This window comes from Hemiscyllium ocellatum, assembly GCF_020745735.1.
Source record: "Hemiscyllium ocellatum isolate sHemOce1 chromosome 27 unlocalized genomic scaffold, sHemOce1.pat.X.cur. SUPER_27_unloc_3, whole genome shotgun sequence".
Taxonomy (NCBI): Eukaryota; Metazoa; Chordata; class Chondrichthyes; order Orectolobiformes; family Hemiscylliidae; genus Hemiscyllium; species Hemiscyllium ocellatum.
The window spans coordinates 2978176-2997156 of record NW_026867498.1 but is presented as its reverse complement, the minus strand read 5'-3'; the positions used below and the strand labels follow the sequence as shown (position 1 = coordinate 2997156).

Sequence of the window (18981 nt, the reverse complement as noted above, 5' to 3'; positions counted from 1 at the left end):
CACTCTCACACACACACACACACACACACACACACACGCACATACTCTCCCATGCACATACACACACGACTCTTTGGGGTGAAATTGTATTGGCAGAATTATATTTGCAGATACATTCAATTTTGTTCAAAAAGCACACAATCTGCAGGCAGTCAATCCATGTAATATTTTACAAATTCCGACTTTGGAAACAGAACCAGTCTGATTCAAGATTGGAATACTGACAGACTCAAATCTCACACCTTTCATGCATTGTCTGAGCGGAAATGTCTTTTTTTATAAAACCTGAAGTCATCTCAAGAACATTGTTACATATTAATGAACCAAAGCCTGCACCCATTCTAAGAGATGAAGACTATCCAAGTTTGTTCAATATATTCTATCAGTTGCATGACACTGATCTTTTGATATAAGTTCTGTGTCTTATGACGCTGTTCCATGAGGCTTATATATTGATGAGCTGAGAATGTGTTGCTGGAAAAGCGCAGCAGGTCAGGCAGCATCCAAGGAGCAAGAGAGTCGACATTTCGAGCTGAGAGACTTGGGTCTTTTCTCATTGGAAAGAAGGTGGTTAAGGGGGGATTTGATAGAGACATAAAAGATGATCAGAGGATTTGATAGGGTAGACAGAGAAAGACTTTTTCCTAGGGTGATTACGTTAGCTTGTACGAGGGGGCATAACTACAAATTGAGGGGTGATGGATTTAAGACAGATGTCAGAGGCAAGGTCTTTACACAGAGTAGTAAGGGTGTGGAATGCCCTACCTGCTAAGGTAGTCAACTCACCCACATTAGGGAGATTTAAACAATCCTTAGATAAGTGCATGGATGATTTTGGGATAGTGTCGGGGAACGAGCTGAGAATAGTTCGCAGGTCAGCGCAACATCGAGGGCCGAAGGGCCTGTTCTGTGCTGGATTGTTCTATGTTCTAAACTTAGTGCAGGAGGCTGAAAGAAATGAGCAGCTTTAAAACAAAAACCTCTTGGAGCTCAAAGCTTTCAATGAGAGTCTGAGCCCGGTGGTAAGTTCAGGTAACCTTTATTGCAACCCAACTTTGTTACAGCTTCAGATCCCCCCAGCAAAGAGGCAGAGAAGAAGTAGTTGCTTTTTGAACAGCTCAAGGTGAAAGTGCACACACCACACCTCCCCTGTTCCCCCCACGCCCCCCACCTCACTGTCTTTACTATTGATCAGCACCAAGCTGTCCCTTTGTAATTGGATCCTTGGTACAGCCGTAACCCGGAGGAAGTGTTGCCTCACTCAGCAATTTCAACCCATACCGTGTCTCCAGTTAAGTTTCTCCCCGCTCCTTTGCCAGTGGCGGGAGGGCAGTGTAGAGTCAACCAGACTGCTGTGGGTCTGGAGTCACGTGTAGGCCAGACCGGGTAAAGGATGCAGCTGGAACGACTTGAGTGTATCCTTTACCACAATGGCGGTTCCCTTCCCTAACAAGGGACAGGGGGAATCAGATGGGGGCTTTCTCCCCCTACCACCCCCTCCCTGAAATGGTCTCATCGTTAGATTCCGAATTCCACATTTCTGACCGAATACCAATTCTGCCATCTGTCGTGGCGGGATTCGAACCTGGGAGTCCCCGGAACCGGGTTGATATTCCAATCGATAATGGGACTCGGCCGTCACTCCTTCAATCCCCCTGCGATGGCACTTGAACTCGCTGGTGGCTCCGCAGGTGGGAGGAGTAGGTGAAGCCCTTCCCGCAGTGAGTGCAGGTGTATGGCCTCTCCCCGGTGTGGACCCACTGGTGCTTCAGCAGGGAGGAAGATGTGCTGAAGGCCTTCCTGCACTCGGGGCAGCTGAAGGGCTTCTCCCCCGTGTGGACCCTCCGGTGGGTCAGTAGGTGGGAGGAGCGGGTGAAGCCCTTCCCGCACTGAGAGCAGATGTACGGCTTCTCCCCGGTGTGGATCTGCTGGTGGGTCAGCAGGCAGGAAGATCTGCTGAAGGCCTTCCCGCACTCGGGGCAGCTGAACGGCCTCTCCCCGGTGTGGATCCGCTGGTGCCTCAGCAGGGAGGAAGATGTGCTGAAGCCCTTCCCACACTCGGGGCAGCTGAAGGGCCTTTCCCCCGTGTGGATCCGCTGGTGGATCCGCAGATTGAAGTTGTTGGTAAAAGCCTGCCCGCACTCTGGGCAGCTGAACGGCCTCTCTCCTGTGTGGACCCACTGGTGGGCCAATAGGGTGGAGAAAAACACGAAGGCCTTCCCGCACTCGGGGCAGCTGAAGGGTCTTTCCCCCGTGTGGTCCTGCTGGTGGGAGGAATGTCTGAAGGCCTTCCCACATTCGGGGCAGGGGAATGGCCTCTCCCCGGTGTGACTGCGTCGATGATTCTCCAGGGCAGATGGGACACGGAAGCCTTTCCCACAGTCCCCACACTTCCACGGTTTCTCCACAGGGCGGGATTCCTCAGGTTTCTCCATGGCCAAAACTTCAGCTGCACACAAACACGTGTAGAGCCCCTCCCTGCCGTGAAATCCCCTTTCCAGGCCGTATAACTGTTTCAGGCTCCTCACACAGTGCGCTGCAACAGTGGGGTCTCTCGTCCAGTCCCACTGATGCTGAAAACATACTCAGACAGGAACCAAAAAGCTTTGATTCCTCTCTCAGAAATCACGGCGAAAATCTTTGCTGGCCCCAGTGGACTGAGTGACTGTTAGACATTGACATCAAAGTGAGGACCGGAGATGCTGGAGAGTCAGTCGAAAAATGTGGCACTGGAAAGTCACAGGGGAGTCAGGCAGCATCCGAGGAGCAGGAGGGTCAATGTTTCGGTTATAAGCCCTTCATCTGTTGATTTTAAAACTTCCCTCTTCAAATCTTCAAAAATCCTGTCAGAATAGATTACAAAAGTCATCTGTCAGTGCAGGGTAGAAATTCTGAACAAGCAATTCTACTTTCTGCAGAACATTCTTTTCTTTTGTTATTCCACAAAATTGAAAGCACAATCCCACTCTCTCTCCTCCTCTGTTCTCACTCCGCTCTAACTAATTCCCCTGAAGGTGCTGATTCAGGATCTTACAGGGACAGAAAAAGCAAAAATGTCAAGACTGACATCTCTCTGAATTTTGGATACCTCCACCTGAAAGTTAATATCTTTCCCAACACTGGGATCCTGCTGAGAGTGAGCAGGTCTGATTTTGGGAAGCAAAAAAAAAGTGTGTCAATCCAGGGTGAACCTGCCTCGCAGCTTCTTGAGCAAGGACCAGACACAAGATGGTTAACGTCCCCAGGAAGGTGGGAGCAAAATGAGACATCAAGGCATTAACGCCGACATTAGAGAGAAAGTGAACCTATTGACGTGGCAAAAGTTAGTGGAAAGCCAGAGTCATAGAGATGTACAGCACAGAAACAGACCCTTCTGTCCAACACGCCTGTACTGACCAGATATCCTAAATCAATCTAGTCCCATTTGCTGGTATGTGGCCCATAGCTGGGGTCATCCCCACCCCCTGTCCTGAGACCTTGATGCCTCCAAGCTGACCCTCAAAGGTTCAGTTTGTCCCTCCATTCTTTCCCAGTTGTCTTTTGTAGGTTTTGAAAACTTCCCCAATCCTCTGAGTATAGGATTTGGGAAGTTATGTTGTGGCTGTACAGGACATTGGTTAGGCCACATTTGGAATATTGTGTGCAATTCTGGTTTCCTTACGATCGGTAAGATGTTGGGAAACTTCAAAGTGTTCAGAAAAAATTTACAAGGATGTTGCCAGGGTTGGAGGATGTGATCGATAGGGAGGCGAGGGCTGTTTCCCCTCAGCGTTGGAGGCTAAGGAGTAACCTATAAAATCATGAAGGGCATGGATAGGATAAATAGACAAAGACTTATCCAGGGGAGCGGGTTGGGGGAAAAAGAGTCCAGAACTAGACGGCATATGTTTAGGGTGAGGGGAAAAGATACAAATGAGATTAGATTAGATTAGACTTACAGTGTGGAAACAGGCCCTTCGGCCCAACAAGTCCACACCGACCCGCCGAAGCGCAACCCACCCATACCCCTACATTTACCCCTTACCTAACACTACGGGCAATTTAGCTTAGCCAATTCACCTGACCCGCACATCTTTGGACTGTGGGAGGAAACCGGAGCACCCGGAGGAAACCCACGCAGACACGGGGAGAACGTGCAAACTCCACACAGTCAGTCGCCTGAGTCGGGAATTGAACCCGGGTCTACAGGCGCTGTGAGGCAGCAGTGCTAACCACTGTGCCACCGTGCCGCCCACGGGTCTGTTTCTAAGCTGTACATCTCCATGACAAGTTGGACCACTTCCCGCTCCTCCACCCTTGAGCCCCACTTTCCTCAATTTCCCTCCCCCCACCTTGTCTCAGTCCCAACCCTCGAACTCAGCACCACCTGCCCAACCTGCAATCTTCTTCCTGACCTCTCCACCCCCACCCCCGCTCCCACTCTGGCCTATCACCTTCACCTTAACATCCTTCCACCTATCGCATTTCCAACGCCCCTCCCCCAAGTCCCTCCTCCCTTCCTTTTATCTTAGCCTGCTTGGCACACTTTCCTCATTCCTGAAGAAGGGCTCATGCCCGAAATGTGGATTCTCCTGATCCTTGGAGGCTGCCTGACCTGCTGCGCTTTTCCAGCAACACATTTTCGGCTCTGATCTCCAGCATCTGCAGTCCTCACTTTCTCCTCTTGCTAATATTCCACTTACCTTGCTGATTGCTTCCTACATCTGTCTGACAACTGGCAGTGACTGGAGTAGGAGGACACTGAGGCCTCTTTGCCCATCCACACATCAATCTAGATGAAGGGCTCGTGCCCAAAACGTCAACACTCCTGCTCCTAAGATGCTGCCTAACCTACCGTGCTCTTCCAGTACCACAATGTTTGAGCCTGATCTCCAGCATCTGCAGTTCTCACTTTCTCCACATTCAAATACATCTCCATTTAAACAATGCACCTCCTTTCTGTTTTTCTTTGCCACAGCCAAAGCTATAATTTCATATCGTGGTCCTGTGTTTGCCAATTGTGGTCCTCTCTATATCGGAGCGAGCGAGCGCAAACTTGGGGAACGGTTCACTGAGCATCACAGCTGGGTCCACAGAGCCGACCAGACCTCCCAGTCACCACCCATTACAATTCCCTTTTCTGACATGACCATCTTTGGCCTCCTCCATTGCCACAACGAACCTAACTGCAAATTGAAGGGACCACTCCTCATCTTCCAGGCAGCCTACAGCCTGAAGGACTCAACATTGAGTTTTCCAATTTCAAAAAAACCTCCCTCCTTCTTCTTTGCCAGCAACCCCATGCATTCCTCCCATTGACCAACCAGGTCGTAGCCTCTACCTGTCTTGATCTATCTCCACTTCACTCCCACCCCCTTCATCTGCAGCTTCTCCAGCCAGCCCCAGCCCCAGCCCGAGAAAGGGTTACACCTGAAACGTCGACTTCTCCACCTCCTGTCTATTTTGCAAATTGAGACACAGACCTGGACCAGCGTTTCCAGAGTCTGTCCCCTTCCGGATTCACTCTCTTTTCTTTCAGTTGCTGCAAGTCAACAACTGAACCCCAGAATGAAAAAGACATGGAATGGGAGCAAAATAGTGCTGTACTCACAGATCTGGGACAGAGGAAGGAATGTGCAGTCTGGGTAAAGCTCTATCTTTATTCAGAGAGAGGATCAGGAGCTGCAGCTTGAGAAGCTCATGGTCCGACTTCCGCATTCAGACAATGGGCTGGCTCTGATTGACAGGAGGACCAGGCTCCTTCCGGTCCTCCAAGGTTGCGTATTGGTCCATCAAAAGAATGTTTCGCGCCTTTTTTGCGTACAGCGATGAGCATGCGTGTTTTGCTGACACTGGTAAGCATGCGCACTGCGTTGCTGACACTGGCAAACATGCGCAGTATGCTCTATGGGGATGTTGGTGTTCCTGACAGATTTTAAGTGTCCAAATGCCAACAGGGGAAAAAAGATAGAGCCACAATTTTTTTTTCCTGCGGCTCGATATTTTATTCCTTTTGCATTTTGTCTGGCTGCTCAACTTTTGTATGTCGTTTCCCCTTGTTGTGGGGGCAAGGCACCGAGACCAGAACTGGAGGGCATAGGTTTAGGGTGAGAGGGGAAAGATTGCTGAGGGTACTAAGGGGCAATCCTTTTGCACAGAGGGTGGTATGTGTATGGAATGTACTGTCAGATGACGTGGTGGGGGTTGGTACAATTACATCATCTGGATGGGGATATGAATAGGAAAGATTCAGAGGGATAAGAGGCGACATGCTGGCATCTGGTCGGCATAGACTGAAGGGTTTGTTTCTGTGCTCTACAGCTCTGTGACTATTTTTAGAAAGTATGGAAAATAAAGAGCATGAAAGCATCGGAAGTGTTGGAGCATGGAGACCATTTCCAGTTCATAGAGTCATAGAGAGATGTACAGCATGGAAACACACCCTTCGGTCCAACCCATCCATGCCGACCAGATATCCCCATCCAATCTAGTCTCACTTGCCAGCACCTGGCCCATATCCCTCCAAACCCTTCGTATTCATATACCCATCCAAATGCCTCTTAAATGTTGCAATTGTACCAGCCTCCACCACTTCCTCTGGCAGCTCATTCCATACATGTACCACTCTCTGCATGAAAATGTTGCCCCTGAGGTCTCTTTAATATTTTTCCCCTCTCACCCTAAACCTATGCCCTCTATTTCTGGACTCCCCAGGGAAAAGACATTGCCTATTTATCCTATCCATGCCCCTCATAATTTTGTAAACCTCTATAAGGTCACCCTCCCCCAAACCTCTGACGCACCAGTGAATCAGCCCCAGCCTGTCCCTATAGCTCAAATCCTCTAACACTGGCAACATCCTTGTAAATATTTTCCGAACCCTTTCACGTTTCACAACATCTTTCCGATAGGAAGGAGACCAGAATTGCATGCAATATTCCAACAGTGGCCTAACCAATGTCCTGTACAACCGCAACATGACCTCCCAATTACTGTACTCAAAACTCTGACCAATAAAGAAAAGCATACCAAACGTTTTTTCACTATCTTATCTACCTGTGACTCCACTTTCAAGGAGCTATGAACCTGCACTCCAAGGTCTCTCTGTTCAGCTACACTCCCTAGGACCTCACCATCAAGTGTATAAGTCCTGCTAAGATTTGCTTTCCCAAAATGCAGCACCTCGCATTTATCTGAATTAAACTCCATTTGCCACTTCTCAGCCCCTTGGCCCATCTGGTCCAGATCCTGTTGTAATCTGAGGTAACTCTCTTCGCTGTCCACTACAGTTGCAAAGGATAGTGGAACGCTCTTACACCAATTAGCAGAGTAAGGTTGAGGCTGAAAGGTCACTATGGCAAGATGAGATAACACAGTTAGTAAAGTTAGCGTCATCTGCTAACTATCATTATTGGGACAATAAATATTTGGGACATGACATTAAATATCTAATTGTTAGTGAGTAGAGTCAGCTTGCTTGAAACTACTGACAATAAATATCTAATCATGACATTAGGAAAATATTAAGTAGGGTCTAGAATGAAAGATCATTGTTGCAAAAGCTGACATTAAATCTCCAACCGAGACATTGGAATAACATGAAGTAGAATGTACAACTAAAGAGATAATGGGAACTAACATCACTGGCTTATTGTGTAGCTAGGCTGAGGTACGTTGATAAATATAGTTGGACATGCTGATAAGCTAACACAAACATGATTAAAAAAAAGATATTTTAAAACCACAGACCCTGAGGTTTGTGGGCATTCGAGAATCTGCTTTTCGAGTGTCACGGTCTTTTTGTTTGCAAATAAACGACCTACTTCTTGAAGAACTCTCTGCGTGTCCTGGTCGTTCTCTACATTTTATCCACGACAACAGTCGGAACCAATTTCATGGTACGAGGAGAAAAAGACTCGGGGGGTGGGGGGCAAAGGGTGGGGTGAGAGAAAGACTGGGGGGGACAATGGTGGTGTGAATTTTAACTTCGTACACCCCAGTCCAACACCGGCATCTCCAAATCGGGGACGTAGTTCTTTGAAAGTTGCATCATTGCTGGACAGGGTGGTGAAGGAGGCGTTTGGCACACTTGCCTTCATTGTTCACACCGTTCAGTGTAGGAATTGGGACATCACATTGAGGTTGTACAGGATATTGGTGAGACCACGTGTAGAGTACTGAGTACACTTCTGGTCGCCCTATCGACGACCACAAGTTGACTGGTGACCTTATTTCGATTTATAAAGTCATGGGGCGTGTAGGAAAGGTAAATATCACAGGGGGGAAGAAAGGGTGGATCTCTTTTTTTTACTTCTCTTGGCACTTGGACACAAATTCTGTCAGTGACAGCAGCATCACCAGAGAGCATACTGCGCGTGCTCCTCGCCGCACGCATCGCGACTTTCTTTTGGTGGGCCAATCGGAAGCCCTGGAGGACCGGAAGGATATAGGTCCTCCTGCCAATCAGAGCCTTCCTGTTGTCTGAATGCAGAAGTTGGAACACGAGCTTCGGAAGGTGCTGCTCCTCTCTCTGAATGAAGATTGAGTTTGTTCCAGACTGCAACCTCCTTACTCCGCCAGTACACCGCTCTCTTCTCAACTCCTTTTTCATTTTTTTTTCATTCTGGGCTTCAATTTTTGACTTGCACCAACCGAACGGAAAGGGAAACGAATCCACGAAGTGGACAGAATCTGGAAAAGGTTTTCATAAACAGAGAGTGGTTCATGTATGGAATGAATGTCCAGAGGAAGTGGTGGATGCACGAACAGATGCAACCTTTAAAAGACGTTTGGATAAGTACATGAATCGGGAAGGTGCGGGGGGATATGGGCCAAACATTGGCAAGTGGCACTGAAACATAGTCAGCATGGAATAGTAGGGCTGAAGGGTCCGTTTCTGTGCTGTCTAACTAACTGTTCTGTCGTGGTCTTAAAACTTTCTTGCCTTCCACTTTAAACGTGGTTATTGTACCTGCATCCAACACATAAACCACTGTCAACAAAAAAAATCACCTCATCCACACAACATAAAAATCCACACACTGTTGTTCAAAAAACAGATGAACTCAGCCTTGGATATATTCAATGACCCCCTAACTGCAGGATGACATCCCCACTGCTAATCCCAGTTCATCTTCCGAATATACCACTTGCCTTGCTGATTGCTTGTGCATCTGTTTGATGACTGGTGGAGAAGGACACTGAGGTCCCTTTGTACATCCATGCATCATTCCTGATGAAGGGCTCGGGCCTGAAATGTCGACTCTCCCGCTCCTCCGATACTGCCTGTTCTGCTGTGCTTGTTCAGCCCCACACTTTTAGACTCTGATTCCAGCATCTGCAGGTCTCACTTTCTGCACATCGGACACTGAGGGTTAACCTTTATAAGGGGCAAGGTCTTTCCCCAGGATTTGAGAGTCCAGAACTAAAGTGGCATAGATTTTAGGTGAGTGGGGAAAGGGACATGAGGGACAACCTTTTCACACAGAGGGTGGTGCATGTATGGAACGAACTGCCAGAGGAAGTGGTGGAGGCTGGAACAGGTACAACATTTAAAACCCATCTTGATGGGTACATGAATAGGAAGAGATTAGAGGGATATATGGGCAAATGAGACAAGGTTAATTTAGGATATTTGGTCAGCATGGACGTGTTTGGTTGGAGGGTCTGTTTCTGTGCTGTTATCCTGGAATTGTCTCTGGTGAATGCAGAAGTCTGGTTGGACTTTCAGAGCAGCTTTCCAAGATGGGTTGCCCTTACTGGGAGCAAAAGAAGTTACAATGAAGTATTTCGTTTGTGAGACAGCAACTGAGTGAGTGAGTACATCTGGGAGTTTGGTGGAAAGTGGGAATTTATTGCACGGTGGGGATGAAGCCCTACCCTACCCTACCCTACCCAGGATGAGACCAGGCCTTGAGTTGAGGAGAGTAGATTTAGGACAGAGATGAGGAGGAACTGCTTTTCCCAGAGAGTAGTCAATCTATGGAATTCCCTGCCCAAGGAAGCAGTAGAGGCATCTTCATTAAGAATATTCAAAACACAGTTGGATGGGTATTTGCATGGTATGAGAATTAAGGGTAGTTGGGACAATGCAGGGAGGAGGATCTCAGATGACGCATATATCAGACATGATCATAATGAACGGTGGAGCAGGTTCGATGGGCCAAATGGCCAACTACTACTTCTTTTACTATGAAACTCTAACCCTGCATTTCCCATGGCTACCCCATCTAACCTTCACATGCCTGTACATTATGGACAATTTAGCATGACCAATCCAAATCAAGGTCGGTGAGCAATGTAGTGATGTGGAAAATGAACATCAGAGAACGATAGAAAGGGACAAGGTGAGTAAATGTACCAGCAATCAAAACCGGATTCTGAAGATCACAAAACTTGAAACTAAAAACGATGTTTCTGAATGTGTGGTGCATTGTAACAAAATTGACTGCACACATTGAAGAGAATAATTATGATCTGAGACTCCTTGCAGAGGCATGGCTTCAGGATGACAAGGATTGCATCCTGAATATCAAGGTGATAGTCAAATGGGAAGCGAGGTGAAGGTAGAGGCTTGGCGCTGCTCATCAAAGCACTGATCACAGGGAAGTCTAGTGTTAGCTTGGATTCAGGTCCTGATTTCTCTGTCCTCTGATGTCCCTGTACCCACAGAGTAAGATATTGGTCTGTTCTGCTCTGCTGGATTTCTGCTGAAGCTTTGACCCCCACCCCTACACCTTCTGGAACAATAAAACACTCAGTCAATTAAGACCCAAGCCAGAATCCCCAGCCTGTCAACCATCCAGACACACAGTGTAGTCCTAGCTGGGACTTATGATTTATAACAGCTATGATTTATAACAATATTTACGCCAGCAGAATTAAAGCATCTGTTATCAAATAGACATCGGGATATACAGCACGCAATAGACTTTACTCTGTCTCATTCACACACATAAACACGTACATCCATGGGAGTGAATTTGTATTTGCAGATACATTCTATTTTTCTCAAAAAATGCACAACCTGCAGGCTGTTTAATCAGTTTGACCTATACTGATACCTTCAGGGATTTCTGAACTTGGACAGCAAGGACCCTTTGTTCCTCAGCACTCTGTAGGGATCTACTATTTATTACTTCCTTCCTTCTCTTATTAAATTTCCCAGAATGCCTGGAGATTAAATTCCATAGTTCTGCCCCATTTACTAGCTGATAGATATCAGCGTGTAGCCAGAGACCATCCTCCTCCCTAGGAACAATACAACCTTTCCAGCGTTTATTCCTGGACAGAGGAGGCAGTGTTTTCTCCAGCTGAGCAGTGTGTTTGTTAGCTTATCAGCATGTCCAACTATATTAATCAAAAGTTCCTCACGCTAGCTACACAATAACCAGTGATGTTAGTTCCCATTATCTCTTTATTTGTGCCCTCACAGTTTTTCCTACATTCTACTTAATGTTATTCTAATGTCACAGTTGGAGATTTAATGTCAGCTTTTGCAACAACGGTCTTGCATTCCAGACCCTACTTAATATTTTCCTAATGTCATGATTAGATATTTATTATCAATAGTCTCAAGCAGGCTGACTCTACTCATTATTAATTAGATATTTGATGTCATGTCCCAAATATTTATTGTCCCTGTCCTGTCAATCATATTTAGCAAGTGAGGCTAACTTTACTGACTGTTATCTCATCTTGCCATAGTGACCTTTCAGCCTCAACCTTACTCTGCTAATTGGTGTAAGAGTGTTCCACTATCCTTTGCAACAAATTGGCAGTAGTCTCCATGTTCTAACCCTTCCCATGCTTTCATGCTCTTTATTTTCCATACTATCTAAAAATAGACTGAGTTGTAGAGCACAGAAACAGACCCTTAGGTCCACGCTGACCAGGTCTCCTGAGTTAATCTAGTGACCCATTTGGCAGCATTTTGCCCCTTACCCCTCTGAATCTTTCCTATCCATATCCGCATTCAGATGCATTTTAAATACTGTAATTGTACCAGCCCCCACCACTTCCTCTGGCAGCTCATTCCATACACATACCACCCTCTGTGCGAAAGGATTGCCCCTTCGGACTCTCAGAAATCTTTCCCCTCTCACTCTAAACCTATGCCCTCCAGTTCTGATCTCAGCGCCTTGCTCCCACAACAAGGGGAAAAGACATACAAAAGTTGAGCAGCCAGACAAAATGCAAAAGGAATAAAATATCGAGCCAAAGGCAAAAAAAATTGTGGCTCTATCTTTTCATCCCGCTGGCATTTGGACACTTAAAATCTGTCAGGAACACCATCCCCAGAGAGCATACTGCGCATGTTTGCCAGTGTCAGCAACGCAGTGCGCATGCTGGCCAGTGTCAGCAAAACACTGAGCATGCTCATCGCTGTACGCAAAAAAGGCGCGAGGCCTTTTTTGATTGACCAATAGGCAGCATTGGAGGACCGGAAGGAGACTGGTCCTCCTGTCAATCAAAGTCAGCCCATTGTCTGAATGCGGAAGTTGGACTCTGAACTTCTCAAGCTGCAGCTCCTGATCCTCTCTCTCTGAATAAAGATAGAGCTTTACCCAGACTGCACATTCCTTCCTCTGTCCCAGATCTGTGAGTACGGCACTCTCTTATCTCGCCCCCTTTTCCATTTCTTTTTCATTCTGTAGTTCAGTTGTTGACTTGCAGCAACTGAAAGGAAAGAGTGAATTCGGCAGGGACAGACTCCGGAAACGTTGATCCAGGTCTGTATCTCAATTGGCAAAATAGTTAGGCAGGAGGCATCAGATGGTGGAGAAGTCGACGAATCGGTTGTAACCCTTCTTCAGGGCTGGGGCTGGGTACAGAAGCTGCAGAGAAAAGGGGGTGGGTGTGAAGTGGGAAAAGGTCAAGACAGTTAGAGGGTACGACCTGGTTGGTCAATCGGAGGAATGAATCTTGTTGGTGGCAGGGAGGAGGGCGGGGATGGGAATGGAGTCAGGGAATGGAGAGGGAGGTTTTTTGATATTGGAAAACTCAACGTTGAGTCCTTCGGGCTGCAGGCTGCCCGGAAGATGAGGTGTTGTCCCTCCAATTTGCGGTTAGATTCGTTGTGGCAATGGAGGAGGCCAAAGATGGTCATGTCAGAAAGGGAGTGGGAAGGAAATTGGAATGGGTAGTTACTGCGAGGTGTGGTCGCCCTCTGCGGGCACAGCTGCGATGCTCGGCGAATCGTTCCCCAAGTTTGCACTCGCTCTCCGATATTGAGAAGACCACAATGGCAAATGCAGTACCACAATATGAAGTTATAGCCTTGGCTGTGGAAAAAAACCGCAGAAAGGAAGTGCATTGTTTAAATGGAGATGTATTTGAATGTGGAGAAAGTGAGAACTGCAGATGCTGGAGATCAGGGTCAAACATTGTGGTACTGGAAGAGCACGGGAGGTCAGGCAGCATCCGAGGAGCAGGAGAGTTGACGTTTTGGACATGAGCCCTTCATCTAGACTGATGTGTGGATGGGCAAAGAGGCCTCAGTGTCCTCCTACTCCAGTCACTGCCAGTTGTCAGACAGATGTAGGAAGCAATCGGCAAGGCAAGCGTTATATTAGCAAGAGGAATTGAGTTCACAAGTGGGATGTCTTCCTGCAGTTAGGGTGTCATTGAGTATATTCAAGGCTGAGTTCATCTGATTTTTGAACAAAGAAGTGGATGTTTGTGGGGGAAGGCGAGAACATGGTTTAAGACCAGTATAGAATGGTTCCAGAGTCATACAGCACAGAAACAGACCCTTTAGTCCAACCTGTCATAGAGATATACAACATGGAAACAGACCATTTGGTCAAACTCATCCATGGTGGGACCAACAATCTGGTCCCACCTGTCAGCACCTGGCCCACATCCCTCAAAATCCTTCCCATTCATATACCCAGCCAGATGCCTTTTAAATATTGCAATTGTACTAACCTCCACCTCCGACAGCTCATTCCAAACATGTACCACCCTCAGTGTGAAAAGGTTGCTCTTCAGATCTCTTCTGTATCTTTCTCCCCTCACTCTAAACCTATGCCCTCTTGTTCTGGACCCACCCCTTCCTGGGAAAAGACCTTGGCTATTTATCCTATTCATGCCCTTCATAATTTTGTAAACCTCTATAAGGTTACTCCTTAGTCTCCAACGCTCCAGGGAAAACAGCCCTAGCCTCCAAATAGAACAAATCCTCCAACCCTGGCAACATCCTTGTAAATTTTTCTGAACCCTTTCAAGTTTCACAACATCTTACTGATAGTAAGGAAACCAGAATTGCACACAATATTCCAAATGTGGCCTAACCAATGTCCTGTACAGCCACAACATAACTTCCCAAATCCTAAACTCAGAGGATTGGGAGAGTTTTCAAAACCTACAAAAGACAACTGGGAAAGAATGGAGGACAAACCGAACCTTTGAGGGTCGGCTTGGAGGCATCAAGGTCTCAGGACAGGGGGTGGGGATGATCCCAGCTATGGGCCACATGCCAGCAAATGGGACTAGATTAATTTAGGATATCTGGTCAGTACAATTGTGTTGGACAGAAGGGTCTGTTTCTGTGCTATGTATCTCTATGACTCTGGCATTGCCAGAGTCAGGAGGTTCACTTTCTCTCTACTTTCAATGTTAATGCCTTGATGTCTCATTTTGCTCCCACCTTCCTGGGGTCGTTAACCATTTTGTGCCTGGTCCTTCCTCAAGAAGCTGCGTGGCAGGTTCACCCTGAATTGGCACTTTCTTTTTGCTTCCCAAAATCAGACCTGCTCACTCTCAGCAGTATCCCAGTGTTGTGAAAGATATTAGCTTTCAGGTGGAGGTATCCAAAGTTCAGAGAGACGGCAGTCTTGATGTTTTTGCTTTTCTGTCCCTGTAAGATCCTGAATCAGCACCTTCAGGAGAATTAGTTCGAGCCGAGTGAGAACAGAGGGGGAGAGAGAGTGGGATGGTGCTTTCTATTTTGTGGAATAACAAAAGAAAAGAATATTCCACAGAAAGTAGAATTGCTTGTTCTGAATTTCTACCCTACACTAATGACCTTTGTAATCTCTTTTTACAGAGCACAGTAGCGCCTCGACATACGAACAAACCTGTTCATGTACAAATCGGTTTACGAACAGGATTGTACGTAAAGTTTTGCTTCAACGTACGTACGAAATTCAAGGTACGAACACAAAAGCTCTCGGGCCCCGCGTGATCTCATTCAGTTCGTCTTGGGCGTGTGCTCTGTGAACAGCCGTCCAATCCAACGGTTTTCATCTATGATTCTGTGAGAAGGAGCAAAGCTTTTTGGTTCCTGTCTAAGTACGTTTTCAGCATCAGTAGATGAGAGACCCTACCATTGCAGCGCACTGAGTGTGGAGCCTAAAATAACTGTACGGCCTGGAAAGAGGAATTCACAGCAGGGAGTGGCTCCACACTTCGGCCATGGAGAAACCCGAGGAATCCCACCTCTTGGAGAGACCGTGGAAGTGTGGTGACTGCGGGAAAGGCTTCCGTTTCCCATCTTCCCTGGAGATTCATCGGCGTAGTCACACCGGGCAGAGGCCGTTCACCTGCCCAGTCTGTGGGGAGGCCTTCAGATATTTCTCCTCTCTGCTGAGGCACCAGCGGATCCACACTGGGGAGAGGCCCTTCAGCTGCCCCGAGTGCAGGAAGGCCTTTATCCAGGTCTCTGGACTGCTAAACCACCAGTGTCTCCACACAGGGGAGAGACCTTTCAGCTGCCCCAAGTGCAGGAAGGCCTTCAGCAATTCCTCCTCTCTGCTGAGGCACCAGCGGGTCCACACCGGGGAGAGGCCCTTCAGCTGCCCCGAGTGCAGGAAGGCCTTCAGCGATTCCTCCACCCTGCTGACCCACCAGCGGATCCACACGGGGGAGAGGCCGTACAGCTGCCCCGAGTGCGGGAAGGCCTTTACCCAGGTCTCTGGACTGCAAAACCACCAGCGGATCCACACAGGGGAGAGGCTATTCAGCTGTCCGAAGTGCAGGAAGGCCTTCAGCAATTCCTCCTCTCTGCTGACCCACCAGCGGATCCACACAGGGGAGAGGCCATTCAGCTGCCCCGAGTGCAGGAAGGCCTTCAGCAATTCCTCCCACCTGCTGAGGCACCAGCAGATACACACGGGGGAGAGGCCCTACAGCTGTCCCGAGTGTGGGAAGGCCTTCAGGGATTCCTCCTCTCTGCTGAGGCACCAGCGGATCCACACTGGGGAGAGGCCCTTCAGCTGCCCCGAGTGCAGGAAGGCCTTCAGCAATTCCTACAACCTGCAGAGCCACCAGCGGATCCACACTGGGGAGAGGCCATTCAGCTGCCCCGAGTGCAGGAAGGCCTTCAGCGATTCTTCCACCCTGCTGATCCACCAGCGGATCCACACGGGGGAGAGGCCATTCAGCTGCCCCGAGTGCAGGAAGGCCTTCAGAGATTCCTCCACTCTGCTGAGGCACCAGCGTGTCCACACGGGAGAGAGGCCCTTCAGCTGTCCCGAGTGCAGGAAGGCCTTCAGCAATTCCTACAACCTGCAGAGCCACCAGCGGGTCCACACAGGGGAGAGGCCATTCAGCTGCCCCGAGTGCAGGAAGGCCTTCAGCGATTCCTCCACCCTGCTGATCCACCAGCGGATCCACACGGGGGAGAGGCCATTCAGCTGCCCCGAGTGCAGGAAGGCCTTCAGCGATTCCTCCACTCTGCTGAGGCACCAGCGGATCCACACAGGGGAGAGGCCCTACAGCTGTCCCGAGTGCAGGAAGGCCTTCAGCAATTCCTCCGCCCTGCTGAACCACCAGCGGATCCACACGGGGGAGAGGCCGTACAGCTGCCATGAGTGCGGGATGGCCTTTACCCAGGTCTCTGGACTGCAAAACCACCAGCGGATCCACACAGGGGAGAGGCCATTCAGCTGTCCCGAGTGTGGGAAGGCCTTCAGGGATTCCTCCTCTCTGCTGAGGCACCAGCGGGTCCACACGGGGGAGAGGCCCTTCAGCTGCCCCGAGTGCAGGAAGGCCTTCAGCAATTCCTACAACCTGCAGAGCCACCAGTGGGTCCACACAGGGGAGAGGCCATTCAGCTGCCCCGAGTGCAGGAAGGCCTTCAGCAATTCCTCCTCTCTGCTGATCCACCAGCGTGTCCACACGGGGGAGAGGCCCTACAGCTGTCCCGAGTGCGGGAAGGCCTTCAGATATTCCTCCTCTCTGCTGAGGCACCAGCGGATCCACACTGGGGAGAGGCCCTTCAGCTGTCCTGAGTGCAGAAAGGCCTTCAGCGATTCCTCCGCCCTGCTGATCCACCAGCGGATCCACACAGGGGAGAGGCCATTCAGCTGCCCCGAGTGCAGGAAGGCCTTCAGCGATTCCTACACTCTGCTGAGGCACCAGCGTGTCCACACGGGGGAGAGGCCCTACAGCTGTCCCGAGTGCGGGAAGGCCTTCAGATATTCCTCCTCTCTGCTGAGGCACCAGCGGATCCACACTGGGGAGAGGCCCTTCAGCTGCCCCGAGTGCAGGAAGGCCTTCAGCGATTCCTCCACCCTGCTGATCCACCAGCGGGTCCACACTGGCGAGAGGCCATTCCCCTGCCCCAAGTGTGGGAAGGCCTTCACCCGCTCCTCCCACCTCCGGAGGCACCAGCGAGTTCACGTACCATCGCAGGGGGATTGAAGAAGTGAAGGCTGAAAGTCCAGTGAATAATGACAATCAGCCCAGCTCCCGGGACTCCGGGGTTTGAATCCCGCTGCAGCAGATGGCGCTATACAGGGTATGGGTTGAAATTGCTGAGTGAGGCAATGCTTCCTCTGGGTTACGGCTGTACTAAGGATCCAATTAGAAAGGGACATCTCGGTGCTGACCAATAGTGAAGACAGTGAGGTTGGGTGGGTGTATAAGCGTGAGTGAGTGTGCTTTATCTTGAGCTGTTTAAAAAGCAGCTACTTTTTCTCTGCCTTTTTGCTGAGGGGGATTTGAAGCTTTAACAAGGGGGTAACAATAAAGGTGAAGTGAACTTAACGCCGAGCTCAGACTCTCATTGAAGGCTTTGAGCTCCAAGAGGTTTTGGTTTTAAAGCTACTCATTTCTTCAGCCTCCTGCACTGAGCTTCCCATGTCGCTTATCAGTTGGATCAGTGAATGAGCAGCCAATATCGTGAGAAATTGTAAATGTTTCAGGAGTGCAGAGTGTGAGAATTCTATTCGAGAGGGTTGAGTAAAGATTTACCAGGATGTTGCCAAGACTGGAGGGAGGGTTTGAGTTATCAGGAGAAGCTGGGACTTTATTCACTGGAGCACAGGAAATTGAGGGGTGCCATCATTGAGATTGATAAAATCATGGGGAGTGGAGGGAAGGGCTCTTCCTTAGCGTAGGGGAGCTCAAGACTAGGGGGCACATTTCTTTAAAGTGAGAGGAGAGAGATTTAAAAGGAACCTGAGCGGCAAGGTTTTGACAGAAGGCAGTTTACACGTGGAATGAAGTTGGATGAGGATGTGGTAGATGCAGATGAAGTTACAAATTTTAAATGACATTTGGATGAGTACATGAATAGAAAGGTTTAGAGGGACATGGGCCAAACGCAGACAAATGGGATCTTATTGAAGTGGCCTTATTGAAAGCAGTAGAATTCTGAAAGGGGCTTGACAGGATTGATGCAGATAAAATGCTCCTTTGTGGGGTGAGTCATAGAATGTGAACCATGTGGAAGCAGGCCATTCAGCCCATCTATTCCATGCTAGCCTTTCAAAGAGCATCTCGCCCACATCCATCCCATGGCCCATCAACCCTAAATTGCACATCAAGGGTCACTATGGGTAATTTACCACAGCCAATCCACCCGAACCTTTACACTCTAATCTATAAATTACCTTCTCAAAAATCACATTTAAATGTAGAGTTTTTCTCTAAGGAAAACGTCAGTCTGACTCAACATTCGGGTGCAGACAGAATTCACACTTATTGTCAGAAAAGCTGTGCATTTGAATGACATTCTTGAGAAGGTAACAAAAAACAAGTTCTCGGATTGACATG

The 18981-nt window shown here is 48.6% G+C and overlaps 2 protein-coding genes across 3 annotated transcripts in view; one reads left to right on the top strand and one right to left on the bottom strand.

Annotated features, from left to right (window-relative positions):
• Window positions 1-5682, bottom strand: part of LOC132808060 (zinc finger protein 420-like) — a 53518-nt gene extending 47836 nt beyond the window's left edge. Inside the window, exons 1-2 of the mRNA XM_060821971.1 lie at window positions 5591-5682; window positions 1668-2843 (exon numbers count right to left, since the gene is read on the bottom strand). Coding sequence (XP_060677954.1) covers window positions 1668-2435 — 768 coding nt within the window. The 5' untranslated portion in view covers window positions 2436-2843; window positions 5591-5682. The remainder of the gene's footprint in view (window positions 1-1667; window positions 2844-5590) is intronic.
• LOC132808010 (zinc finger protein 850-like) overlaps window positions 1-17970 on the top strand; it is a 52241-nt gene extending 34271 nt beyond the window's left edge. Inside the window, exons 1-2 of one of the 2 annotated variants that reach the window (XM_060821899.1) lie at window positions 12515-12579; window positions 15029-17970. In XM_060821899.1, the coding sequence (XP_060677882.1) occupies window positions 15397-17625 (2229 nt within the window). In that variant the 5' untranslated portion in view covers window positions 12515-12579; window positions 15029-15396 and the 3' untranslated portion in view covers window positions 17626-17970. Of the gene's footprint in view, window positions 1-12514; window positions 12580-15028 lie in introns of those variants that run through there. The other variant, XM_060821900.1, reaches the window with a different exon arrangement.
• The last annotated feature ends 1011 nt before the right edge of the window (window positions 17971-18981 follow it).